This window comes from Falco cherrug, chromosome 10 (assembly GCF_023634085.1).
Source record: "Falco cherrug isolate bFalChe1 chromosome 10, bFalChe1.pri, whole genome shotgun sequence".
NCBI lineage: Eukaryota > Metazoa > Chordata > Aves > Falconiformes > Falconidae > Falco > Falco cherrug.
The window spans coordinates 29,608,606-29,635,516 of record NC_073706.1 but is presented as its reverse complement, the minus strand read 5'-3'; the positions used below and the strand labels follow the sequence as shown (position 1 = coordinate 29,635,516).

Below are 26,911 nucleotides of genomic sequence, written 5' to 3'. Positions count from 1 at the left end.
AAAGTATGTTAAGTTGCATCAGAACTGACTTCTGTACTGTGCAAGCAATTCAGAGCTTATGTAGTGCTATCAAGGACTTTATGGTTCAGTGTGATCACTGTTAATTAATGTTCTATAGATTATACATCAATCTTATCTTTGAAGTTTTAGAATATAAAGTCTTTGATAAGCAAAGATCCAGAGTAGCATATTAAAACAGAAGGGTTGCTTAAAATAACTCGCGCTTTGGGTGTGGATGCAGTTAGTCCTGTAACTTTGTTAAAGCTATTTTGGGTAAGCATAAAAACCAAAGGTTTTGTTCAATAGCAAGTTTATGTCTGCATGTGAACTTCCAGTTTAACTGCTTTTGCTCAGTTATTCAGTCCTATAAAAACTACTTTAAATATGAGTATGTATATATAAAATCATGTACTAGTTTCATGCATAATTTGTAAGTATCCCTTTGGTTAACCTACCAAAAGCTGGAGCAGTTGAGCCTTATATAAACTTATAATTTTAATTTTTTTAATTTTAGTTTAAGCGTGAACTGTTAACCTATTGACTGAATGGAACTATTTATATTCTTAGTGGAAAACAAGTCCTGTTCTGGCAAAGGATTTTAGCATGTCATTTACATCAGGAATAACAAGCCAGCACAAATAATGAAGAGAAGTATACAGGGTTTTTTACAGTTCCTTTGTGGGGCATTTTGTTTTAATTTCATTTTTCCACTCTTGTTTTTATATAAAAATGAGCTGCCAAAAAATCCTTGAACTCTGTTCAAAACAGAAATTAAATCTCTGCTGTGAGGAGATTCACGTGTGAACTATATTAATTGCTTTTCCTCAGGTACATTTCACAGAACCTAACTATATTTTAATGCGTTTTAATAGGGATGTTCTGTATTTACTGGTGACCTTGTGGTTTCTCAGCTACCGAATAAAGTAAGTTTGTTAGTGTTTCTGCACATACAAAAGTTGTTTCCTTTCCTCTAAAGTGGAATAGCTGCAGCCAAATTGGAGAAATGCTAATGTATTTAAAGATGATAGCTGTTTCTGGTAATACTAACAGCTATAATGTTGGCAAATCAGGTTCATCAGGAAATTTAATCCAACTAATTGTTGATATTAATCGTGTAGTTCACGCCATGCATCTTGAGGAAAGAGCATAAATAATTGTTGGTGGATTCCAGAGTCCTGAATAAACTAGGGAGAAAAAGGTTCAGAAACCTGAGGGAGGGAAGGCTGCTAGGATGTGCCTGGTGAGTAAGGACTATGCACCTGCTGCTGAGACTGATGTCTCTGCATTGCCAGAATATTTTTGTTGCTTGCTGTAAGCTAGAGAAGATACTAAAGAATAAAGATCACTGGAAATCTGTGGATGATTCCAGTCTCCAGCTTCCCACATGTAGAAAACTCCTTTTAAGAATTATCACGTAGGAGAACTAAAAGTACTTCCTACAGCGGACTTGGCTAAGTGCTGGTCTGTGGTGATCCCGACCAGAACACCACGGTACCTTGCAGGTTAGTGATGCACCCAAGTTACATCTGTGCTTGCTCAGCCCATGCTGGGCTGCGCTGCCCTGCTGGCCTAGCCTCAGCCCTGTGTCCTCCGGTGGGCAAGGGGCCATGTGTCCTCCAGTGGCCATGGGGTGAGGGGCTGTGTGTGCCCCATGTGGGGCCACCTGCAGCCCCCATGGCTGTGAGGTGGGCTGACGGGCTTGGTTGTCCCAGAGGAGTCTGTGGGCAGCTCCTGCTCAGGACCTTTATCTGAAGGTGCAGCAAGAGGTTCTGGTGCGAGCATCCTTTCTGCTTGGCAGTAGCAATGGTGTATAGAGTCGTTTTGTTGTAAGAAAATCCTGTAAGAGCTTGGATGACTGAAGTGGTGCTACTTTTCCTTGGGCAGGATGTGTGCAACATGCAGCACCTCCATCAACACCTGGTCGGTGCTACACTGCCTTTCCCGTTACAATATCAGCTCCGAGGAGCCGTGTTGGAAGTGCTTTTCTTACTGGGAGCGTTCATGAACCAGCACCACCTCGTGCAAAAGCCCGCTTGCTGGCACCGTTTCCTTGCAAAGTACCGTTTTTGTTCCGATGGTGCAGCTGCACGAAGAATAAAGCTGGGGAAAAGTTAAATATTTTCTGGAATGTTTCTTGCATTCGCCATCTTCATGGTTCTGCTTAAACTCTATTAAAACGCTGCCGTTACCAGACCGTGAGCGGTGTCCGGGGCAGGACTGGCCCCGTCCCGCCGCCGCGCGCCCCGAGCCCGCGCAGGGGAGGGCCCCGCCCCCTCCCCCCTTCCCCCCCCGGGCAGTCCCGCCGCGCCGGCTCGGGCAGTGCGGCTGCGGCGGGGGGCGGGTTAGCCCCCGCCTGCCCTTTTTCCGTGGAGCTCCGTTCCCCCCAGCTGCACGCAGCCTTCCCCGCAAGCTGCGGTTTGGGGTTCCTGGGGCGGGGATAGCGCGCTTCTCCCGGCGCGAGCCGATCCTGCTGGGCCAACCCGCCGGCGCGGCCGGGGTCCCGCTCCCCTCAGGGCCCGGCCTGGCCGCTGAGGCGGGCCGTGCGCGGTCCGGGGCGGTGCTTGTGGAGCCGGGCAGGGCCGGGCACCCGCCCCTGGGGCGGGCGCGGCGGCGGGGCCGGGCGAGGCCGAAGGCGAAGGCAGAGCGGCCCGGGAGCGGCGGCAGCCGGCGGGCAGGCCATGGTGGGCCTCAAGGAGGAGCTGCTGAAGGCCATCTGGCACGCCTTCACCGCGCTCGACCTCGACCGCAGCGGGAAGGTCTCCAAGTCCCAGCTCAAGGCAAGCGGGGCGGCCCGGCCCGGCCGGGGGCGGCGAGGAGCGGGGGGCGGCGCGGGGCGGTGGCCGGGACCTGGGTCCCGCCTGTGCCCGCCGCTCGCCTCGGCCGCGGTGGTGCTGGGCCTGGGGCCCGAGGCGGCCGCCTCGGGGCTGATGAAGGGGGCACGGCCACCTGTTGCCGGGGCCCGCCTGGGGGCTATCAGTCGCGTTTTGGCTGTCGAGGCCGCCGTTCCTCACGCCGCTCTGGCTCCTCCGTGCCCCCATCCAGCGGGAGGCTTGCGTGGTCCCTTCCTCGTGCTCGAAGGGGCTTATTTTCATTCTGCCCAGGCAAGGCTTTCATCTTCGCCGAGGTGTCAGCGCACAAACCCTTCTTGTGCTTCTGGTCCGCTTTCAACTGCGTGTCCTTGGTACCCTTTCTGGCCAAAAGCTTTTGTGGGGTAGCCACAAGGTCCCAGCTATAGGGGCTGGCTGCTTCCAAGTGAAATTCAGAGCTTGCCAAGGGGAGAGTGAGGTTCTACAGTGCTCTCTTATTTGGATATAAACAGGAGAATTAGTCAAGAGGCTCCAACTGTGCCATTCTTTCCTTAGCTTATACGCTGAAGTAATGTTTGTGCTCTTAAAAGAGCCCTCAGGCAGCTTGCTGAATCTGATCCCATCTTGGCCCCGCTTTATGGGACTGTCTTGGCCTGGGAATAATAGCAGGAGTCTGGCTAAATAAATATTTTTAATAAGAACGCAACACCTGTTGACTTTTGAGACTGTGGGTCCTTGTACAGAGTGCTGGAGTTACTTTGGCCACAACAGTTAGCAGAAGTTTGTTCCCTTTGCGGGATTAACTCCAAGAGAGAGGGTGGCTGTGCTGCAGGCGGTGTTTCTAAGTGTGGTTGTTAGCTAATGGACTTTACAAACAAAATCACCGCAATAATAGCAAAAAAAATAAAACCAAAAGTTTTGGCATTATGTAGTAAGTGTCCACAGCATGCAGTGTGCTTTGAGCAGCCTGTTCCTCTTCTCCTTTTTTTTGCTCAGGGCAGTCGGGCTGTGAGATACAGCCTAACTGTCAGAACTGACTGTGGGGCAGGAGTCAGGCAAGAGGCCAGACCTGACCGTGAGCTCAAGCCGAAAGTGTGTGCAGGTCCCATGTCTTTTACAGGTGGTGTCATGAAAGTGTTTGTGTTGCAGGATTAACTGAAGTCGGTTGTGGAGTGGTGTTTTCTCACTGTCCTGTTTTTTAAAGGAATCCTGTCTTCCTGTCACATTGCCACACCTTGCGTGCACTTCTGCGATTTGAGTGCTCTGTGCATTCAGCTGGGAGGTGTGTCTGCAGCATGTGTTGTCGTGTCAGCAGAGAAGCTGTTGTTCGTTGCACAGGGGCTGGGGGGATATTAAATAGCTAAAGAAGCAGCCGGGATGCTGGCGGGCCTGTACCGCTTGTTCCAATGGAGGTGTCGTAATTTCTTTTCTAAGATCACTGACAGACCTAGGTGGGTTAAAACAGCAGTTATATTTCCAAACTGAAGCACAGTTACCTGTCGTGTCATGACACGTCCCCTCTTGCTAAACAGTTTCAATGGTTCATTCTGTCAGTCTGTGAGAGAGAAGGGGTAGAATGAACGCGGTGTCAAACTGATAGTCCTGCTTGGGGGAAAAAGTGTATGTTACGGTAGCAGTCCCACATCAGTGCAGTGGAAGGGGTAGGTAGGACAGCAAAACAGAAGTTCCTGTCTGATGTAGGGCTATGTTGTACTAAGAAGGTATTTGACAATGAAGTATTTCTCATCCACATTACCATGAGGAAGATACAGCACCCCTATAAAATGGAGAGATGAGGCTTGGAGATAAAACAGGTTAGTAGACATGTGTGGCATTAGAAAAAATATGTTTAATGATTTAGTGAAACACCTGTATAATAAAAAAAAAGGAAAAAAAGGAATTATTTTCTGAGAAGAGCATGCAGAGTTTTAACTTGCTGAACTCTTCCCTCCTCGATAAGAAAGCTCACTGACAGTGGATCTGTGAGTTGTGTAATCCAGTATAAGGTATTGTGGTCATGTTGCACAGGAGGTCCTCAGTATGACGTGGTGGCTGTTAAAAAGAGAGTGATTTCTAGTTTTTCTACCTAGAAGTGATCTTTGAGGCTTCCATAAAAATAAATAATTTTCATTAAACACGATGAGAAAAATAAATGTGTGTTATGTAGGCGAGGCCCTACTGTGAAGGGCTTGCATCATAGATTTGTTTTTAATATATGTAGATTAAAGGGGTGGAGCTGAACAAATTGGGTCTGTTGTGTAATCTGGAGAAATAGCAAACACTTGGAGGAAAAACTAGGACTTGCTTGGAACAGTAAGGATTTCATGGCATGTCTTTTATATGTTTGTATCTTTTGTATCTGAGCTGCTGAGAGAAGACAACCAAATCATTGCTCTGTAATTTTGAGTATTACCTGCTTCCAGTATGCGCTGCTTTTTTTTTTTCTTGTCTAATCAGTTATCCTCAGAACTTCTACTGTTACGCTGGCTGCAGATCTTACCCTTTTTTCTACATCAGCAGAAACATTTGTGTATTCCATTCCTAAATCACACCTTTAAATATGGACACAGTCATTACTGTGTCAGTGTGTTTCAGCACTTTCCAACACTGATACAGCAAAGCTACAGTGTAAGTTCTGTGTATGCAATTATAGCTGCTGTTGTGGTTTGAGCATGAGCTACATGCAAATACTTGCTTTCCTGTATTTAAATCCACTTTGATCTTTCTTGCAATCTGCAGTTTTAAAATTGACTTGTTTTAAAAGTTTCTGTAATGTGCCAACATTCAGTCTGATTTTCATCTGGATCTCGAAGCACTGTGGTTTTAAATGTAGTTACACTTAGCAGCCGGCAAAACTCCTTGTACTATGTGTGTATGACTGGAGTGTGGAAAGAATATGTACTAATTACTTTTTACACTGGAAGCTTTTCCTTACATTGCTTTGTGATTTGTCTCTGCTTAGGCAGTGGGGTTATTTGGCTGTTCTTGTTTCGTTTTGCATGCTACATTGGGGTGGATTTTCATAGCCTTGGATTCCTGGCATGATATCTGCAGAATGTGCATGGTGGCCACCTCATGAAAATAATGGTCTTGTTTGGGCCTGCAATATGGGGGCGACCAAAGATACTAGTCGGCTCTAGAAAACCTAAACTGGTCTTCAGTTGTATCTGGGATGTTATAGGATGATTATACCTCTTAACCTTTGTTTTGCCTTTTTACTATATGGGAAGTCAGGGGCTGATGGGAAGAGGAAGAATGGTGTAATCAAGGGCAAGAGAGACAGTCTGAACGGAGAGGAAGACCTCGAACAATGTAGCCAGGCACTGGAAGGGTTGAGAGCCTGTGACCAGTGGGCAGGACCCCAGCTGGACAATTGACTTTGTACGACATTGGAAGGATGGTAGGAAATTAGTCATTATGACTCATTATGAGAGAGTTGTACTCTGATGGTATTAATGGGGCTCAGAAGCGTCTGTACTAGGGAGCCGTGAGGATTTGTGTCTGTAAGCGGCAAGGGGATGGATGCCCCTCTTCCAGGAGAGCTGGCAGACCAAGGCAGCTTGTAGACCAAAAGAGGGGCACTAGGAAATGACGGGGCCATGATCCTGCACTCGAGAAGAGCAGCTGCTGGTGGATCAGCAGCCTGTTTAACCTTTGTCCATGAGGTTTTGTCAATTGGTTTCCAGGCAGGTGTAGAAGACAGGTCCAGTAGATGTAGGGTGTTTACTGGGAGCTCTTGCTAAGGGCCGGGAGCCGCAGAGCAGAAAGGCAGCTCCCTTGGCAACTGGGCGAGATGCAGGCTGGCACCAGTATGTGTTTGGGAGCCAAACGGGGGGTGCTGATAATGAAGGCAAGAGGAAGGGTGAGGTCGTCGAAAATGAAAACAAGGAGTCTGTGAGTGCCCAGGGGAGGAGTGGGGCAAAGGAAGGAATGGAGAGGTGACGTGGGTGAAGGGCACTAGCATCGGGAAGCTGGACTTGAAGACACTTGTCCAACGTGGAAAGAGCTTGCTGCCCTAGCCCCAGTGTTAAGTAATGAGACTCCAAATGGAGCATTTGCTGCCTGAGCAGATAAGGAAGCTGTACCTTGGATATGCTGTGATGCAAGAAACTGTATGCTTAAGACATACCCTGGTTGGAAAGAACTTATGCCTTTGACAGGGGGCATATATGATGTTGGTTTCCACACTGGTCAAAAAAGGAAAAGGGAAAGTACTTGTGAGTAGCCTTATTTTGGCTGGCTAGCTGCTGACATGGATGTCAGGGAGAGATGAGCCAAGAATGTCTTGGAATGAATTCACACGAAGCCACTGAATGGAGCTGTCGGGATCTGTGATGCCAACATTTTAAAATCTTAAAAAGAGCTGGGGGAGGGAAAGACTCCCCTGAAAGATGGAAAAGAGAGAGAAGAGAGTACTGAAGAGACTGACAATGGCCGCTGTAGGATTAGTCTGCCCTGTTAATGCTCCTTCTATCGCTGGGCCAAGTTTTTGTTGCTGAGCAGTAAGCAGTCTAGCAGATCTTCCTTTTCCCTTTAGAAACACAGATCACTCTTATGGACAAGGTTAAATGGAACTACTCAGATGGTAACAATTCAACACGTGCTTAAAGTTTTGGAAGATCAATGTTTTGCAAAATGGGAGCTCGGAGGGAAACAGCTATGGCGGAGTAGAGCTGGGCTCGAGATCTGCGCTCCAGCTAAAGCAGCGAGAGACTGGCCATGAATAAAGTAAATCCAGAGTCTGTAAGGACCTTTGGTGTTCAGCTTGCTTGTTTTATCTGGTTATTTCTATTTAGAGCAGACCACCTTCAGTATTCCCCAGGCACCACTAGGCATCTTTCTTAGCAAACTTTGCATTGAAAATGGAAGGATTGCACCCAGAGTGCCCTGGTTTTGTGAACCCATTGCAGACCGCTTGTACTGTCTCATGGGCGGCGGTCTGGGGGCCACTGCTGCACCCGTTTGCTGCAGCACACAGATGAGTCTCTGGCCTGGGGCAGGAGTTGGCTATGGCATGAAGGTAGATTGTTAAATGTGGCATCCAGAGCATAGTAAGTGATGAAGGAAGAAGCTGCCTAGCAACCCTGTGGGGATGGGGGAAATAATCTTTACCGGTGCAAAACTTCCTCATGGTTGACAGAGCTTCTGCAAGGCAAGGCGATTTTTTGTAGCCCAATTAATGTAGTACTCAGCTAGATTTACTTTTTTTTTTAAATTGATCATTAAAATAGAGTATGTTATGGTCCAGATAATGTGATCTGTGACAACAAAACAAAACAAAATGAGACCTCAGTGCAGAATTTTGTGGACTTACCCTACAACCAAAGAATTCAGCTGGCGCTTGGCCATGCTAGAGAATGGCAAGCTTTGGCAGGCACCAAGGAATTTCCTGAGTTACGAAAAGAGAGCACCGGGTACAGGAGAGATTGCAGAGAAGGCAGATCTTAGAAAGTTATTGCAAGTGGAATTCTTTCCTGGTAAATTGGTTGCTTGATGAGGAAAACACCTAAATTTCCAACAGCCCAAACCAGCAATAAGGCTGAAAAAGGGAGAAGAGAAACATGCAGAAAGGACATGATAAGAAGGTGTTTTATTGAGGCTTTTAAGTTATTTTAGTAATAAGCTTAAATCAGTTATGCTTTTTTAAAATTTTTATTAGCTGAATATTTTTTTACTTGTAGTATTAGCGACTACAGGCTGGTTGGAAAACTGAGATCATCTTTGTTTCTCAGAAATTCAAGAATCCCTCAGTCTTCTATAAATAACAGAAGCCTTAAATAGAAGGGGAAATACACATGATAGTATGGGTTTTTTTCCCCCCATATGTAAATCACATGGACTTAAATACTTGATTTAATGTGGTGGTTAATAAGGATGAACTGAAGGGAAAATACTGTTGATGTGGGGTTGTGTGAAATGCGGTAACTTCTAAATACTGTTGTGCTACTTTGGGAAATACAGCTTTTGTTGTGATATGGTTAATGCTATTATTTTTAAAGTTTAGCACCTTGTTAGTTCCAGTGGTTTAATGTTAGCATACGGCAATGAAAATAAGGATTTCTCATGGAAACGTATGCTTTTGTAAAAGGAAGTGTAAGTTTGGGGGTATGTAGAGAGGAATTCTCCTCTGAACTGAACTTGCATCTTGGGCTATCTTGGTAGGATTTTATGCTAACTAGTGCTTAGATTCTGCATATTTTCTTATTATACATAAGAAAAGTAAATGTACGTTATTTGTGGGGGAGGAGGGAGGAAGCCCAGACGTTTTAAGTGTGTGGCATAGGTTTGATTTCCTAGGCTTTGACGACTTCAGACTTTCACTTCTTGTTTTGCAGCTACCCTGTCTCGACCGCACCTTAATAGACCTGCTTATAAATTTTCTGCACATTTTTTTACTGCTTTCTCTTTGCATCATTTGGGTCTGTTTTGTTTAATTTTATGCTGCAAAGTGAACAAGTAAAACATATTCCAAACTTCAGTTGCAGTCTGCCCTGTCTAGTTGTTGATTTTAAAAAAAATACAAGCAGCATGGCTTTCAAAGTTGCAGCCTGTTTTACTTCTGCCTAATTTTGTCTTACCTGTATTTTTTGCCTTTGGTTCTTAGTTACATTTTTTCAGTGCAGACTGTTCCTGGGCATGTGAAGTTAAACCCTTAACCCCGTTCCTGTAGCCAGTACATAGTCTTTGCGGGCTCAACTCTGCATCATGTCAAGGGGAGACGGGACCTGAGTGACAGCGTGTTTAAGACCCAGTGGGCAGCGTGTTACAGGACAGACTTGGCCTGAGACAGTGTGAACAACAAAAGGGATGGTGCTTTGCCTGCCTTAGGAAAACGCTGGTGGCACAGGAGTCGCTGCTACCCAGGCTCTGCCTTCCTGCTGTTGGTCCTGAGGTGTTGGTTTGTGCGTGCAAAACTCCTCCTAAGTTGAAGAAGTTGAGATGCATCAGCTACCAGTTAGTTTTCGATAATTCAGTACTTCCTTAAAACTAATCAAGTGTGTAGCTTCTTCTTGAAGGTCATTTCTCAAGAACAGATGTGAGTGCTGGTGGGTGTTAAGTTCTTGACATAATTCATGCAAAGGCCTTTTTAAAATAAAAATTTGAGAAGCTCACCTAAACCCTTCCCTTTTCTATAACATCACATTTCCTTTGCCAACTGAAACATGGGGTGAATGTTGAGAAGCAACCCGAAAGCAAGCGGATGAGAGAAATCTATAGTTAATGCCTTAATCTGAGTGGTCATTTCTTGTAAACTAAAGGTACATATGGAGCTGTTCTCTTCGTTACTCGTTTTCACTAGATAGTAAATATAATTTCAAAGGCTATGTGTTTGTGGTTGTTTTCTGTAGCTGTCTAATTTCACTCTGTAAATATTACTTTGGTGTTTCTGTATGCCTCTCCTGGTTTTCAAATGCGTAAGTGTATGTGTACAAAGGGTAGCTTCTGTAGCTCCGTTTCCACTTCTGTAGGAACGGACCTATCTGTGATCATATTGCTTCTGTAGGCGTGCAATTATCTGAAGCCACTGAATCATTGGAGTAAATTTTTAGTAATATTTTGGTTTTTGACAAAAATCCGCCCAGTAGAACTTGTGCTGATGTGAAAGTATCACTTTGTGCATGGTTCTGCTGCACGGTCCGCTCTGGAGGGAACGCAGCATGCTTAAGGCCAACAGCAGTCACTGATTTCTCTTCTGTCCTTAGGTCCTTTCTCACAACTTGTGCACAGTTTTAAATGTTCCCCACGATCCAGTGGCCTTGGAAGAGCACTTTAGGGACGATGATGAAGGACCAGTTTCCAATCAGGGTTACATGCCTTATCTAAACAAATTCATCTTGGAAAAGGTAAGTTTTGAGTTCTTGTGTTCTGGTTTTTCCCTTTACCAGGTTCGAGTGCCTTTAGAGTAGACTTCTGCTTGCAGGAGGCATGCTGGCATGGTGACATGCTCGTCGTGAGTGTGCCTGCGTGGGGTTGTGATGGGACAGTACTCTGGAGAGCCTCTGCCCTAAAATAGAAGGATGTGCTGTTCTCTACTTTTTTTTTTGTTCTCTCCTTGGTTTCTATTTCCTGTTACATCGGGTCATTGCCTAAGCTGTGTTCATGCAGAACCAGTTCATATTAATAAAGCAGCTCAACCTGAATTTATTTGAAAGTGTCGTTGTCCCATTTTATGCTACAGCTATAAATATTGTCATAGACTCCTTTGCAAACAGGAAGGGCAGAAATATCTTTAATGTCTGTTCACAAGGTATTTTAATAAATAGATCTCTCCAAATAGTTACAGTAGGTGACATTAGGGATGTGTAGTTTTGTCTTGCAAGTTCTTTCATGTGTGAGAACTCTTCAGTCTTCTGTTGTGCCTTGTTTTGGGGGAAGCTCTGGAAAGCCAGCATGTTTTCCCCTACTCTCCTCTGCATCGGTACTAAGATAGGTAGGTAGTGGGTTTGAAAGTGTGTGTGTGTGTTTAAGTATCTTCCTGCTTTTTTTCTGACAACTTCTGTTAAGTTACTGGTCTAGATGGTAAAAAACAGCCCAGGTAATAGTGCAAACATAGCAGCTTCAATACCACTGATTTCTCATACACTTGGGGGCTGACCCCAGAAACCCTCCAACTTTGATGTTGTAGCTGCAGTTCCATAGATACTTGCTTTCTTTTGTAATGTTAAGAAGTCCTGAAATGCCGTGCTGCTGAAAAGTCCAATGTAGCAATTGCAGGTTTTGCAAACTCCTTAGCCTGGTTTGCTGATTTTTGCTGCTTCTTTAATCTACATTTAATACTGGTGGAAAATGTGATATATATGATGTAGTCTGGCAGCTTGGAAACAGTAGAAGCTTCTTATACCTAGAGAGGACTTTAGCAACTCCTCTGCTTCTCTAGTCTGTGTTTCTCTTATACCCAGTGATGGTGTCCTGTTTTATGCGTGGGAGTTGTTGGCCATTAATACGCATAGAGGAACCTGCTTAATACCTTGGTTGTTTGATGCTGAAGATTCTTGCTTTGTCCCTAAGAAGTTTGTGATCTGATTTCCACTTCCTGTTGGCTGTCTAAGCTCCCGTTTGTATACAAATTTTGGGGAAAAAGAAAAGGCCGTTGTTTTGACCAAAGGTTTACAGTAGTAGAGTCTGAACCACAGTGGTTTTTGTTAATACTATTTGTAGGCAGTAGCAAGCCATTAAGTTAAAAAAAAAAAAAAAAAGAGAGAGCTATGGAAGGCTTTTTAAAATATAAATGTGCTTTATTGTTAAAGGGTGTTTATGAGAGGAGTAGTTATGGAAATGGAGAGCAATTGCATTTGAATAACACTAATTTGAAAATGAAAGACCTGGCTACACAAACAAGTGGGTGTGAATTTACAGTGTTTAGCTACTCTGGGACACCATTTTACCCCATGGTAAAAGCAAAGGACAAGCTACCTTGTATTCTCATGAAAGGAAATAGGTTGTTTTATTCATACACTGATCTGGCTTCTTATAATTAAAAAATGAAAATGTTAAGTAACAGGATTAAGTTACCTGTAACTTCATGTTATTTAATCCTGACTAAATGCTTGTAAACATTTTAGATATGTACTGTTAAAAATCAGTGAAAGTCTTTAGACAGAAGGCTATCTTTTTGGACTGGAAAAATCTTGATTGTGACATCTCATCTTTTACTTCACATCAGTGCCAAAAGACAACATGCAGTGGGATGAAGTCACTGGTTCATAGCATGTCTCCTTTGTTTAAAACAAACAAGCTAAAGCAGACAAGAAACCCCTTCTTTTTTCATTCTTTCAAGGGGTAATCTGTTCTTTTAGTTGGGGTGATTGTAGAACAAATGCTATTAATTTATGCTAGTAAGCAAGGCTACTGAAGAAGGACTGGTGCTTTATACCCCCAAATACATACGAAGTTCCCTCCATTTCCAGTTGTACAACTTTTGGTGAATTAATTGATTTGCGCAAGACCAACCTGCTCAAGAGAGGGTTTTTTTAGTTCAAGATATTTTGCTTTAAAACTTTGCTAAAGTAGTGAAAGAATGAATCCTTATATTTCTTTTAAAACAGACATGTAACTGTGACTTACAATTTTATTGTGAGGGCTTTGTCTGTTGTACTCTTAAATGCTAAGCTTTTGTATTTTTTAGTGCTGACTTACCTTGTGTTACCCTGCAATAAAACCTCTTTACGTAGAACCAAGGAATCATCAAGAAAGGAACAAGTTGGTAGTTTAATAAGGCAGATTGGTTGCAACTAATTTCCTTTATCCAAATAGGAAATTTGAATAAACAGTTTGATAATTAGTATTGCCTAATGGACAATTTCCAGTATTGTGCTGCTTGTTACTTTGCAGATAGATGTATCTAGGATTTTCTTGCATCTGAAACAAAATCTGGTTTTGTTCTGTAAATGTTCTTTTCAAGAGGGAGCTGCTGCTTGCCAACGTATCATCTTCAAAATTTGTTTTACTTGGTTTCAAAACCGTATTTTAGCATGTTCCATTGTTTACAATGTGTCTATTAATACCAATTGAAAATGTTTCCTTTTCAGTGGTGGTATTTTATGGCATGCCTTATTTATAGCAGGAAAAAGACATAATGGCAGGAGACAAAGGAGGACTTAGTTATAAACTTCAGGTCATCTCATCTTCTAGAGAACTTAGTGAGTGATAGTTACACTACCAATGCTTGTTATATTTTTGGAAGTGATCAAATCACTGGTACTTAAAACTTACTATGTTTTAGAGTTATTTGGTAAGATTATGATGATGGTAAATTCTACTTTGCCTATTAGTTGGAATTAAAGATCTAGAAAATTGTGTGGGTTTTGCTGCATTTTTCTTTTATTTTGTGATGCTTCTTAGAAAGGGAAGGTAGGTGTTTTTTATAGATCATGTTTTTATCTCTGTGAGTTCAAGCAGTTTTAAGGTTGGAAGGGTTGGTTCATTTGCATGTTTCATCATTTGGACAGATTCACAAATAAAAGTGATAGTTGTTGTAGAGTTAATAGCATGGAGTACTGTAGAAGTTTTCAATTGAAATAGTGACTTCAAATAATTTGGACGAATTATGAAGTACAGTTAAAAGCATGTACTAGTGCACAGGAAAAATCTCTTGTACAAGGATTTGTTTATTAATTAAACAATGGAATTATATAATATTCACACAGGTTGCAAGCAGGATGAGTATTCTGGCCAAATAAAGTTGAAATTTTGGTTTTTCAGTGGAGTGTCATAAATTTCTTATTTTAGTTTTGTATCAAGATAATTTCAGTGTAGGATTCATAGTACAGTCTCACTGTAATGAAAGATGTTTTGGGGAATTCTCTTTGAATTTGAATACCAGGATAGCCTTTGATCCAAACTGTTTTTATAAATGTGTGTTTTGTTCATGTCATGAAAAAGCAATTGTATATGGGTTTATGACTGTTTTTTCCATCAGTTCCTCCTGTTTGAAAAGTTTCTACTTTTAGAGTTTCTTAACTAAGAAGTACTTTTACAAAGAAGTTAAAGTATGGCTTTAGAAACTGTTCAGATATTTTTGGTTTTTGAAACTATGCTTAGAAATGATCTTCCATAAATCCAGAGATGTTATTCATTCATATTAATTACTGTGTAGCTACTTACAGTGGAGTCTTGCCAGTCAAGGAAGCCAAAGTAGTACAGCCAAGACTTTTGTAGTATCAAGTTATCTCTAAAGCAATTTGGGTGTAGTTGTGGGATTTTCACCTTCCTTCCCCTCCCATCCCATGCGGATGTAATTGTAGAATGTAGGAACCAGGAATAGTTGGCATTGCTACATGAAATTGCCGAGGAAAATTTTTATTCTTCATTAAAGAGAACTGTTTAGTTCCATCCCTGACTCCCAATATCCACAGAACAACAATTTTGTAATTATATCCTTTATTTAACAGCCAGCCCGATTGTTTAGAAAAAAACACAGATGTGAATCAGAGTTAATTTGAAGAGCTGGGGCTTGTGTGCTTACCTGATTATTGTTCCTGAATAACTCCTAAACAGTGCCCCTGCTCTGGATGACGTGGGCCCCATTTCAGGATCAAGTCTGGATTTTGAAAAAAGGACTTAAGCGTCTAAAGTGGGACCGCTGGCACAGCGCAGGCTAGTCCCCTGCAGCAAAATGGTCCTGAAACCTGCTGCTTGGCTGCTGCCTAATTCTGGTGGCAGTGATGTGCTGTGGGTGACCTCGGTTTTGACATGAGTTTTCTGAGGCGCACACAGTCTGACTTCGGTAGGTGAGCACTTTCCTTTACCCCGGGCCTGTGCCTTTCTCCACCTGTCACCCTGTGGTCACTGATTGCTGCCGTGCTCTCAGATGTGAGCTCCATAGAGCAACCCACCGTATTTGTAGTGCTTGGAGCACTTGCCAGCTGGTGGCTGGAGGAAAGGAGATTTCCCACCCTGTCGGCATCTTCCTTGGGAGTAGCCTAACTGCAGTTCCAAGGTGGAAATGCTCATCGTCTGGGTGGGTGAAGCTGTTTTAGAAGTCAAAGTTAACTGGGCACGTTGGAGAGGACAGACAGGAAAAGGCACAGGCAGAAGTAGCCAAGGGATGAGGCACCTACAGAAGGAAGGGAAGAGAAGGAAAGCTGGCTTTAGCGCTTCTTCCAAAGGGTGTTCATTTGCTTAGCTGGTGTTTCATGCAAGACCAGTGTTTCTTGTGTGAACAACCAGGATGCTGAGCTTGTGGCTATAGCAGCTATAGCTCCGTCAGCTGTCACCTTCTTCAAAGGACAAGTGTGGCCTGTAGCTGGCCTCTTGCATTGTCACTTACATTGGTGGCCTGCTCTGCAGGCATGCAGAGTCTCTGGCTTTATTTCAGTCTTGCTTTTAGTCCTAGAAACTGTAATGTAAAGTGCTTCTTGGCATAGGGTTAGTTTCCTGTTTACTTCTGTCTTTTTTTTTTTTTTTTCCTTCTCCTTTTTACTTTTTTCATCCACCCACATCAGTTCGTCCACTTCCTTAGTCTGTCTTGGACTTAGCCACAGTGGCTCACCCTCCACTGTTTGACCACTTACCAGACTGGATAGGAAATCATACAGTTTGCAGTGGTGTGCCTGAAGCATCTAAGATGCATGGTTTGACCTATCATAAGAAAATGTCACTGAATGTTACTGGTGTCATTGCCACAAGAGTAATGACATGTTTCTTAGACGTGTTTTCTGAAATCTCAAGGGACTTCCATTACAGTGCAGAGGGTGCCTTTATCAGTTACATGCTGGCGAAGAAACAGCATTGCTAAGCTGTAGGGAGATAAATAGATCTATCTCTAGCATAAATGAGGGTTTAAAAAGAAAATAAAGGAAATGAAAGCTTTTGCATATGTAAATAATTCACAGATGGGTAATGTACAGTTGCTAGGGATGATAAAGGATAACGAAAACAAAAGGGATTTTTTTTAATCAATAAGGTGAACATTTGCAAGTCTGAGAAAAAGGAAGAGTTTTAAGTGGATTAGCAGTCAAGAAAAAAAAATTATTACATGTTTATGAATATCCTATAAGAGTTATGTTTGAGTAACATGAAATGGAAAAACACATTAAAGGTCTTTCCCAGCTGTTGTTCCAGTATCGCTTTTAGCATATCCACTCAGTAACTCAGTGCAATAGAAGGGCAGTCGGAGCTAAGAACGTTATGAAGACGGTTTGGAAGCTGAAGTTAACGTGCTCGAGGAAAGGCAGGATGCAGTGTAGCCTCCTTCACATGAAGTCAGGGTGCTATTAACATGACCAGAAATGGAGGTTGGATGTCGATTTTGCTGGAAGAAACTCCCTAGCTGACCCCATGCAGGAAGTCAGACTAGGCTGCTACAGTGCTTTTTTTGGGCCTTGACATTTCTTGCAAGCTAGAATTTTCTTGGTGCTTATTGTATGATTTAGCCTGTTAAACTTTGTCTGTTTGTTATTCTGTGCCATTTGTGCATATTAATTTTTTTTGTTTGATTTCTTTGTTTTAGGTGCAAGGAAACTTTGACAAAGTTGAATTCAACAGGATGTGCTGGACTCTCTGTGCTAAAAAGAGCCTCTCTAAAAGTCCTTTGCTGATTAGTGATGAAGATGCATTTAAAGTGTGGGTTATTTTTAACTTCTTATCAGAGGACAAATACCCTTTAATCATTGTACCTGAGGAGGTAAGAAGGAAAAACTTAAGCCGTTTAACACCAGTTTTCTTAATGTCCCAGTTGGATTATGTTAATGTTTGCTACTCTCTGGAGACTTAAGAGAAAATAATTGTTTAATATAAAACTTTTATTCCCCCCTTTTAATAATGTAAGCCCTCGAGTGCTTTTCTTTGTCTTCCAGGGTGCACATGTGAGGATTCCCACAGGATACTTTAGATATTGATGGCTATGCGTGCCTGTCATTTAAAGTCTGGACTGAATGGGATGTGCTGCTTGCCCCCCAGTAAAAAGCTTATTTTGATCTTGTGTGGGCTGACTGGTGCTGGGGATACTAGCTCCAGTATCAGCACTGGAGCTGTTGAGGTTCTTGCTTCACTCATGAGTAGTGCATGTATGTGATCTTTAATCACTGTGCTTGCTTAAATGTGATGAAAATTTTGCACAGTTAGTATATCAGTATGATTCTAAGAAAAAATTCTCCCCTCTGCTTTGTGTTACTGTGACTTGAAAGACTCTTCAGTCTCATGTCACTCTCCTGATGAAAAGGGAAGGTATAAACTTTTCTGGTGGTGTCCGTTTCTGATCAAAGGCAACCACCATCTGAACACTCTTGCTTGAAATGGTTAAAGGAATAATACCAGAGAAATCTATACTTTTAAGTTCATGATCAAGTATGGGCAATGCTCAAATAGGTATTTTAGCCCTAAAGCAAGATTTTGGTATCTCCATTATTCTCCACTTCGAGAGGGGAGGGGTGAGGGAAAGAAGCAGAAAGATCAGAGGTGTAGGCATAAATAATCTCTTGCAAAACTGTATACAGAAATCCCAGGGGTTTTCAGTTTAGCACTGGAGTGCCTGTTAATAAATAATTGCAAATTGTTGAACAGTCAGGGATTAAAAGTCTCATGTACATGCCACTATGATATAACTGCTGGACTCCAGTAACTCCCCTATCAAAGTAATCCGCTTGGTTTTGCCTTATCACTCAGTTTTTAGCAGGAGATTTTCACTCTGTACGGTATCTGTTTTTGCTGAACTGCTGATGACAAGGCCCTACCTGGCATGCTATATTCCCATGAGAAAGGGGCCAGTCTTCTTGCTTGCTTTCCTGTTTTTTCTGTCAGTTCTGGGAGGCAGGGATCATGATTATAAAAGCTAAAGATAGGTCCTTTCTTAATGGTGCCAGGTTTACCTTGAGTGTAATGTCAGAGCCACTAATAAATGTCAAAGCTGGGACTCAAATCTGTGTCTCTGGTTTGTCATTTTATTCCCCGCGGCGCAGCCTGGCTTACCTAAGGGTAGCTGTTTCACTTCTCCTTATTTGTTGCCGTGGTTAACAGCTTCAGACCTGCCAGTTCTGGGGCACTGGCATTGCTCAGTTCTCCCCCTCCACCAAGCAAGCCCCCAGATTCTTGCTGCCTTCTGTAGCTGATGCCGGGTCATGGCAATGTGTCCGTTTGTTGGCAGACAGGCTGTAGAGTTGGCTCCAAGCCTAAAACAGGTTTTCCAGATTTCATAGCTGCTGTTGTTTGCTTTCCTTCCCATCCTTAATGTCCAGGATTAACCTGTATTGCTCTTCTACTTGGATTATTTTTAAAATTCTTAGGGTGGGTCTGTGTCTGCATCTCTGATTACGGCAAGACTTAAGTTGTGCAATACTGTTTAAAGAAAGCTTACAGAGCCTGACAAAGAAAGGCTGCTCTGTTCTTATCGTATACAATGCCTGTATTCACTCTAACCTTTTGCCTTAGACCACATAGGTAATGCAATCAACCGGTGGAGGAATGCTGTCTGTCGAATTCACTCCTTTCTGGTTTGCACTGGTCCTCCATTGGGTTCTCTGTGCTTCTGGAAAAATCCACATTTACTCATTTACCCTTTTACACAAAATTCCAAAAGTGAAAATGCAGAGTATCAGTTTTGGTCAGTTTTGCTTTTTCTCAGTGTGACCTTTCTCTGCCTTTTTAAGTTCTTACGTCTGGCTGTTTTTTATGTTAAATCTCAACTCCGGGTTTGCAAAGCGTTTGGTTTCGTACAAACTTGTAGTTGTTGTCTTAATGCTGAGAATTTCTACCTGAAAATAACTCTTTTGAACAGTACTCAAAATGATACTGATACCTAGTAAAGGTATTTTTCTTTCAATTTACTTTTTATGTTTCCTGAGTTCATAATAAAGCTTGATCATGTATTTAGTCTTCACCACTTTTTATTGCATCCTTTCATTTAATTACAAAATGGCTTGCCCATGATGTATAAAGCGAGGGGGTTTTTGCAAAGTGAAGAACAGAGTAGGGTGATGGAAGCATTGCTGTTTATGTTTTGGTGAGAGCAGTGTAAACCTCTCATGGGTGAGAATTGCTTCCCTGGGAGCAAGCTTGCTTTCCCTCCCTGTTGCTCTCTTATCGTTGGCTGAGAGCATTGCAACACGCTACCTACTGCAGTTTCTGGCTTGGAGTCCTTTGTGTGGGATCCAGCTGCTTCCCTCCTCCCTCCTATCTCTTAGGCTTTTGGGTTTCAGAGATTTTGCTTCCCCAATATAAGTAACTAGGAAACTTGCTTTATACTTTCAGGTTGGAAGGGTGATCCCTTGAAGGATTGTGGATGGGAAGATTATAACAGAGAGGACTTCTTAAGTCTACTGAATGTGTTGATACAACTTCATGTGGTTGTGAGGATGCCTTCTGTTCCTTCATCCTTGGAGGAGCTGCTCTTTGAGACCTGCTTGGGGGTCTGGCTTTCCTTTTTTAAAATGAGATAGGTGGTTTCAGGACTCATTTGAATTTCATATCTGGAAAACTCTCCAGTTTGGGTGCAGTTTCACCTTCTTTGCACTGTGCTAAATATTGAGGCTGCTATCCATCCTTCCTGCCCACATTGTGTACTTTTGTGCGAAGACAGTTGTGCTAGTCCTTTCATATTAGAGAGCTAATTGTGGTGGGGCTGTTACCCCCATGTGTGAAGTGTTAAGTCCTGATTCCCTGCGCAGGTGTTGAATAGGCAGCAAACTGGGAACAGCTGCAGCTCAACCAGAGAAGGGAAAACAGGCTACTTTGGAAATGTTTCGGAGATGCAGGCTGAAGAAGGGTTTAGAAAGAGCAAAGTGAGGAAAGGAGTTACAAAGAGGGAATTTGAAAGCAGTGGAGAGGTGGCCTAAGGACCAGAAGTTGTTCGTTTAGGAGAGGCCAACTGGAAGCCATAGGCAGTATTTGGTCTGTGCTCCTCACCTGCTGTGGAAAGAGAGATGGCAGCCCTGCACTCGAGGGAAATAAGGTTAGTAAAATCCAGCATGGGGAAGGGCTTGGGTTGGGCTGTGCAGTTTTGGGATGTGGCTTCAAGCTTCATAGCATCCCTCTGTGTTACAGGGAGAAGTCAGGTCACAGGGAGACAGGAGCTGGTGGCTGTGCAGCGCACTGGGCTCGGCTGGTAGTGTTGTTGCTTCTGCTTGTTACTGGTGGGCAGCTGAGAGCAGTTAGGACGGTTTGAAAGGAATGGAGATCCATGAATGTGTATTTTGCAAAGGTGCTCATGTCCGAGGGAAATGCAAAATGGTATAAAATCTGAAAGCGCCTTCCCCTTTGAAGTGAGAAACCTTGGTATGCACAAAGTCAAACACTTCTGTGGGCTGGGTAAATGTGGTATTTCACAGAGATACTGGACTGGAGGAAAACAATGCTGTACTTTGTTTGCTCTAGTTAAAATTAGTCCTCATGGACAGTTTTCAGAATTAATAGAATTCTTGGCTAACAACAGGACTGCCTCCTGGTGCAGTGGGCAGAACTTCAGCAAGCAGCTGTACTGCTGACGGGCCCGGAAAGCGGAGGGCCGGGTGGGAGCTCCTTCCTCTCCCTGCAACTGGTCTTTTCCATTAGATCATCTGAGACACAGACATTCAAGTGTGTGTTTCCTTCAGCTCTCACAGGCATTACCTCTTCCATGAGAAGTAAAAATTAAAGGGAAGAAAGGTGGACAGAAGTGTAGCCATAAGAAGAGAAATATTCCTAAATCTGTCTTGAGCTTTCCTTTACAACTCACCTCTTAGTTGTTACAGACTTACTTGCTTGCTTTGGTGTTAAGCAGATGCTTTCTGTTTTATACAAAGGTTTCCAAACACTTCCCCTTTCTTATTTCTGGACGTGTGACTGCAGCCTTGGGAATGCTTTATCACCTGAAAGCTGTGGTATGTGGTTAGCTGTGTTTCTGGGCCACCCTTGATGGTGAAACTCACAGATACGTACACTGCAAGCTGCGTACTCTTTGTGTGTGAAATCTAGTGTTCATGTGACTTGGTTTAAATAAGCCAAACCTATTTGTTGTCTTTGCTTTTTAAGCCTGGCTTCTTGAGGAAAGAAGATTTCTGCAGTCATTTTTCACTTGTCCTCTAGCCTTCAACTATCCTCCTAGTTATGACAAAGAGGGTCCAAACCTTGTGTGGCTCTCTGTGCATTTGAAAATGGGGTAATGTTTTTTAGACTGAGGAGGTGAAAGTCTGAAGCTGTGCAGTGGTGATTTTTCTGGAGGTATATCTTGCAGAAAAAGTTTTTTTGTGACTCTGTTTGCTTCCTTGTTGTGTATTCTAGTACCAGAAACTGGTACAGTGGATGAAACACTGGGAACTGAACGTTGGCCATTCAGAAATAAAATCAAACCTGATAAAACTAGAACGAAAGTTGCTTGTGTGGGGTTTTAATTGACCCATGGTCTCTGTAAGTTGATGATGATGGTTATAAAGATTAAATCACTTATGACTTCCGTCAGTTCTACCCGTTTCACTACACTTTTCCTTATCTATTGCTGCAAAAAATAAGTTTTCAGCTTGTGCAGCAGGTTGTCCTTAGGATTTACATGGTTATGTGTTACACTGTGGTTTGAGTTGACCTTTGTTATAGTACTGCATGCTAATTTAATTTAAAGATAAAAGAAGATACTACAGTGGATAATGGACACAGTTTTGCTGGTGGAAAGGAAGAAACAAATATTTGACTTAAAATAAGTGATGTTCTGATGGGATGAAAAAAGGAGTTGATGATGCCTGTGAAAGGGGACATGATTGCTTTCAAGTTTCTTGCCCAGTAACATAAGCTTCCACAGAACTTTGTACCATGTGAACAGACTTCTTACATCTGTTCTGTTAATATCGCAAACCTTATTTGAATAGCGTGAACCAGAATAGCCTTGTCTGCCATGCTCTGCTGGGCATGAAGGTCTCCTTGACATTATTTTTCATCTTCCAAGAGACCCACTTGTATATCAGAAAAAATATGTGAAACATTTGTGATACTTCATTCCCCATGAAGGATAGTGCCAGGAATACCTGGAAAAGAAAAACAAATAGGTATTGAAACATGGGAAAAGAAAGTGCCCTCTGAAACAAGATACCAGACAGGCTCCATAGCTCGTGTTAAAGAGCCTCTGTTCTCTGTATTATTTTTGCTTCCTCTTGGCTGAATTCTGCCCAAAAACTTTCTGTTGATTTGAGATGGAAGCTGTTTTTCGTACTTTAGAACCAGTTGGTCCGTACTGGCATATGCAGTGTTACAACCCCCACCGTGTTTTTATACCTGTACCTGAAAGTAAGGTCCAGTCACAATAGCAGCAAACATTGCTTCATGTTTGCTTTTTGACACTCTACTTTTTAACCACGAGAGTAGGTTATGTTTGAGCCAGCAGACTTAACTTGTCAGTAATTTGCTGAGTTGACACGTCTCTTTGTGGAGGAGGGGAAATGTCGTTTGCTCTCAGAGGTTCCTCATTTGAGCACATAATGAATGGTCTCTTATTTGCTTCCACACTGATCCAACTTATTTCTGTTTACCTTGTGCTGTTCCATATTCATACCCCACCAAAATGCACTCTTGTTATTGAGCAGATGTGTTAGATAAAATTTTTCTGGGGACTTTGATTAGCCATGTATTTAATCTGAATGCAAGGTGAAGCTTGAAGGTTTTTTTTTTTTATTTTAGAAATTAAATTGTAGTATGCAGAGGTCCTTTTCCAGTTAAGAAGAGTTAATGTTTTTTAAAATAATGAGATATTTTATGTACTTTAATAGGATTATAGGATATCTGTGGTCATGTTAGTGACTTGTAGATAGGGGTTAGCAGATAGGTTAAATCTGTTCTAATAATCAAAATAAGGTAAAGTGTGTACAAATGACATTAAAGAAAAAAGATATGTTTACTTATTTTCAGTGCATTCCATGATAATGTGTGCTAGCCAAGAGTTTTGCATTGCTTCCTTTCCAGACAATTAGTTTGTTCATATGGCTTGAGCAAAAAGGTGAAAAAATTTTCCACGCATGATTTTTTTGGTGTGTGTCCCTCTGTCTGCAAGTGAGTCCTAGTACTCTGAGATAATTAACCAAAGGAATTTGAGAGCTGCATGCCTCAAGCCGCGTAATAGGTTGTGAAATCTTGGAGAATATGTTTTAGAGTTGAAGTTCATTAAGTTTTAATGATTTTTTTTTTTTTAAATTACCATCTAGCATTTTGGCATGTATATTATCTACCTAATTAAGCCTCAGTTATTTAACCTTTCCTTTTAGCTAAAGTAACAGGGTAGTAGTTCAGAACTGCTGCTACTCAGAGGGACTGAGCTGAGTGGCAGAATGTTTTGAATGTGGGGAAAAAGAATACTCCTGCATTGATGCCAGAGCTCATTTCAGCTCATCAGATCCAGGCTTTAGGAGGTTTGTTTTGAAACAGGTTTGCAGTGCTACTGTTCTTGCATGCTGTGAAGGGCTTTTTTGGGTTGTTGGGTTTTTTTGGTTTTTTCTTTCTATAAAACGTGTCTGGAGTAGGAAGTAAGCTGCTTCCTGCCCTTAACTGAATGCTGAGGATTTATGGTAGTTGATGCTCAAAAGCCTTGGATTAGTTATTTAACTTAAGGAATTTGGAGAGTGAAAATACGCAAAGCGTATTTCAAAGATTTTTTAAAAGGAATTCGTTACTGAATTTTAGAGAAATCTAGTAAAAGATACATGTTGACTGCTTGGGAGGGCATGTTAAAATTTCCTTGCTATCACGTGACTATATTAACTTTCAGTGATTCCGAGCTGTGCGCGGAGCCACTACAAAGCACAGTTTTATGACTTGTGGTGAGCAGCCTAAGCGTGAGCCGCAGTGAACATGGCACCGCAGCAGCGGGAGGCCCATGGCACCCTCTCCAGCCTGCGTGGAGGGGGCAAAGCAGGTGTGCCCTCTCAGGGGGGTGATTGCCTCAAATGGCAGATGGGCACAGCACAGAGCTGAAAGTCATCTCGGCCGATTACCTTAAACCTCACGGTACCCTGTGTTAGTCGCAGTTGTCTGCAATTTGAACGCCACTTTTGCAGAGGCCTCTGTTCAGATTGTATCTTTGCAAATAAGAATTGCATGAGCAGCTACGACTACTTAAATGCCTTACTCGTGAAGCTGAAAGGAAAAGCAGTGCTCTCCACAACTTCTGTACCCACCCTGGAGGCGTATTCTGTGCCTGGCTAGCCTGTCTTCTCTAAGACAGTCCTTAAGAGGAGGATGTGACAGCCACGTCTTGGAGGGGTATGTGCTTCCTGCCCATTCAGTGGAGTGGGAACTTTCCTCTAGACAGCACAGCAGCTTTAGCTTCTCCATTTTGCTGTAGCGCTAGTCAACACGCTACTGGAGTAGGGGCTGTGAGACTCCGAACAGTTACTGAGCTAAAATAGTAAGAAAAGCGCACCTGTCTGTAGGGTGACTTTGGTAATTTACTGCTTTGCCAGATGAGTGTGTTCTGCCACAGACTTGTGTGTTTTTTGATCGTAGATGTGCGGAAAAGGAAGGGACTTGCCTGTACTAGTTGCAAGAGAGAGAAGCAGCAGCCACAAAATTAGCATGTATGTTGCATCAAAACTGTGAGCCCTGGGAGTCCTTGGGGGGGAAAACCCACTTCTTTATTTCTTTGTACTCACAGATCTCTTGTGCAGGGACTACTAGGTCCTCAAAGACTTATTAGACCAGCTGAAAGTGGACTCTCGGCTCTAGCTGGAGAGTTACTCTGTGGTGAAATGTCCTCTGGCTCTCTCAGCCAGTGCTTTTCTCACCTGTAGGAGAAATTCCATTGTGTTTTCAAGCAGCGCTGAGGAACAGAGGTGAATTAGCTCTGGTGATTAGAAAAATGAAGTCCTGGAAATAATTTGGTTTCCACCACTTTTCAGCGAGGGATGTTCATGCTGTACAACTTAGTAATTGTTGATAATGCGATTCAGACTCCTGAGTCACTTAGTGTTTCCAAAACTACACCTAAAATAGGTGAACTGAAAGTGAAGCAGACTGCCCTGGAGGACTAACTTCAGAAAAGCAGCACTTGAGGAAACCGGTGGTATTTCTTTGTGCAGAGAGAGAACCAGGAAGGATTGTGTTGCTTTCCCTCCCCGTGTCCATGGAGCAGTGTGCAGTTCCCACCCTGCCACGTCCCTCAGGCCTGCAGAGAATCAGGGCAGCTGGATGAGCCCTCGCCTGCAGCTTTGTGGACCAGCCTCCCGGGAATCGGTTGTGTGCTCACCTGGTGGTGGCTGGAGGGAAAGGCCACCAGCCCTTCGGGGAGCTGCTGCTGCCCTGTCCCCATGGTAGTGTGCCCCGGTGCGGGGTTACTGAGCACCTTCTCCCCAGGCTTCCTCCTTAGGGAGGGCGCAGGCAGCTTTACTGGCTGCCTTGGCTGGCTGCTGAAGGCGGTGGCGTTCCCTTTGAAGCTGGCAAGGAAACACAGCGAGCGTTACCCAAAATAGCAAAGGCCACACTAATTTGGTCTGTCTTCAAAACTGGGTTAAATGGTGTAATTGGTATCCTGTGACTTCAATCATAAAAACTTAGAAGCCTGGCTTTTACTTTGTTGTGTAGAGAGGTCTTTGTAGGAAGGCTCTCGCTAATTATTTTGTGTAAAAAGCCATTAAAAGCATCTTACACGTGCTCAAAGCTGTAGATGGTCTAAGTTTAAAATACTGCAAACTAAAGAGTGAACATTGATGTGTTGAAAAACAACATAAAAAAACAGACAGAAGAAGAAACCCAGCCTTCTTTCCCTCTTTTTCGTTCTTGTGTTTATTTTGACTAGTGTTATTACCCTGTGTATGGTAATGCATACAGAATGATTAAAGGAAAAGGGGAGTTTATTTTGGTAACAATAAAAGCGGAGGTGAAAAATTTGTTCTTTTTACTTCTCTTGATAGCCTGCCAAGATTGTGTCCAGTGATCGGCGTTGCTGAGAGCTAGTGAAGAGGGGTCAGGTGAAGACTAAGATATGTGATCGTACCTTGGTAGTTTTTATTTCACTTGTTGTCCAAACTGCCATCTTTTCTGATTTTTCCTGATTTGTTTGCTTTTTATCTTACAAGAATACTTTTTAAAACTTGCTTTCTCACACCTCAGCCGTCACGGTTTGGAAGCTGTGGCAGGGAAGGTCCCGTGTGTTGTGTAGGAATCTGAAATATTGAAAGAGGCTGCCAGGCTCAATTCTTTGTGTCCTTATGATGAAGAGAATAGCTACAGGATGGGCTTGGCAGTCAAAAGTTCAGCTAAGGCAGGAGCCTAAAGTCTTTGCTAATTAACCCACCTGCGTTTAGGGGCCCGCGTATGAACCTAGGAATCCAGCTGTAATGATAGTCTCTGGAGAAGCTTAGTTTACAGCTGTGAAACGCTTGATTTCCATGCCTGCTGAAAATGATTGATGTCTGTTTGTATTTCTGTACAGATTGAATATTTACTTAAAAAACTCACCGAAGCAATGGGAGCAGGCTGGCAGCAAGAGCAGTTTGACCATTATAAGATTGCTCTCAATACTAGTCGAGAAGGTCTTTCTGCATGGGAGCTGATCGATCTCATCGGAAGTGGGCAGTTTAGTAAAGGAATGGACCGACAGACCGTGTCCATGGCGATCAATGAAGTCTTTAATGAGCTCATATTAGATGTACTCAAACAGGTAAGAACCACAAAGAACTAATGCTGTAAAGCAGAAAAATGTATTGCATAATTAGAAA

General features: G+C 42.9%; 1 protein-coding gene across 3 annotated transcripts in view; it reads left to right on the top strand.

The window, feature by feature from the left end:
• The first annotated feature begins 2,540 nt into the window (after positions 1-2,540).
• SWAP70 (switching B cell complex subunit SWAP70) overlaps positions 2,541-26,911 on the top strand; it is a 40,796-nt gene continuing 16,425 nt past the window's right edge. Inside the window, exons 1-4 of one of the 3 annotated variants that reach the window (XM_055721567.1) lie at positions 2,541-2,777; positions 10,511-10,651; positions 16,759-16,932; positions 26,626-26,853. In XM_055721567.1, the coding sequence (XP_055577542.1) occupies positions 2,679-2,777; positions 10,511-10,651; positions 16,759-16,932; positions 26,626-26,853 (642 nt within the window). In that variant the 5' untranslated portion in view covers positions 2,541-2,678. Of the gene's footprint in view, positions 2,778-9,916; positions 10,067-10,510; positions 10,652-16,758; positions 16,933-26,625; positions 26,854-26,911 lie in introns of those variants that run through there. The other 2 variants (XM_055721568.1, XM_055721569.1) reach the window with 2 other exon arrangements.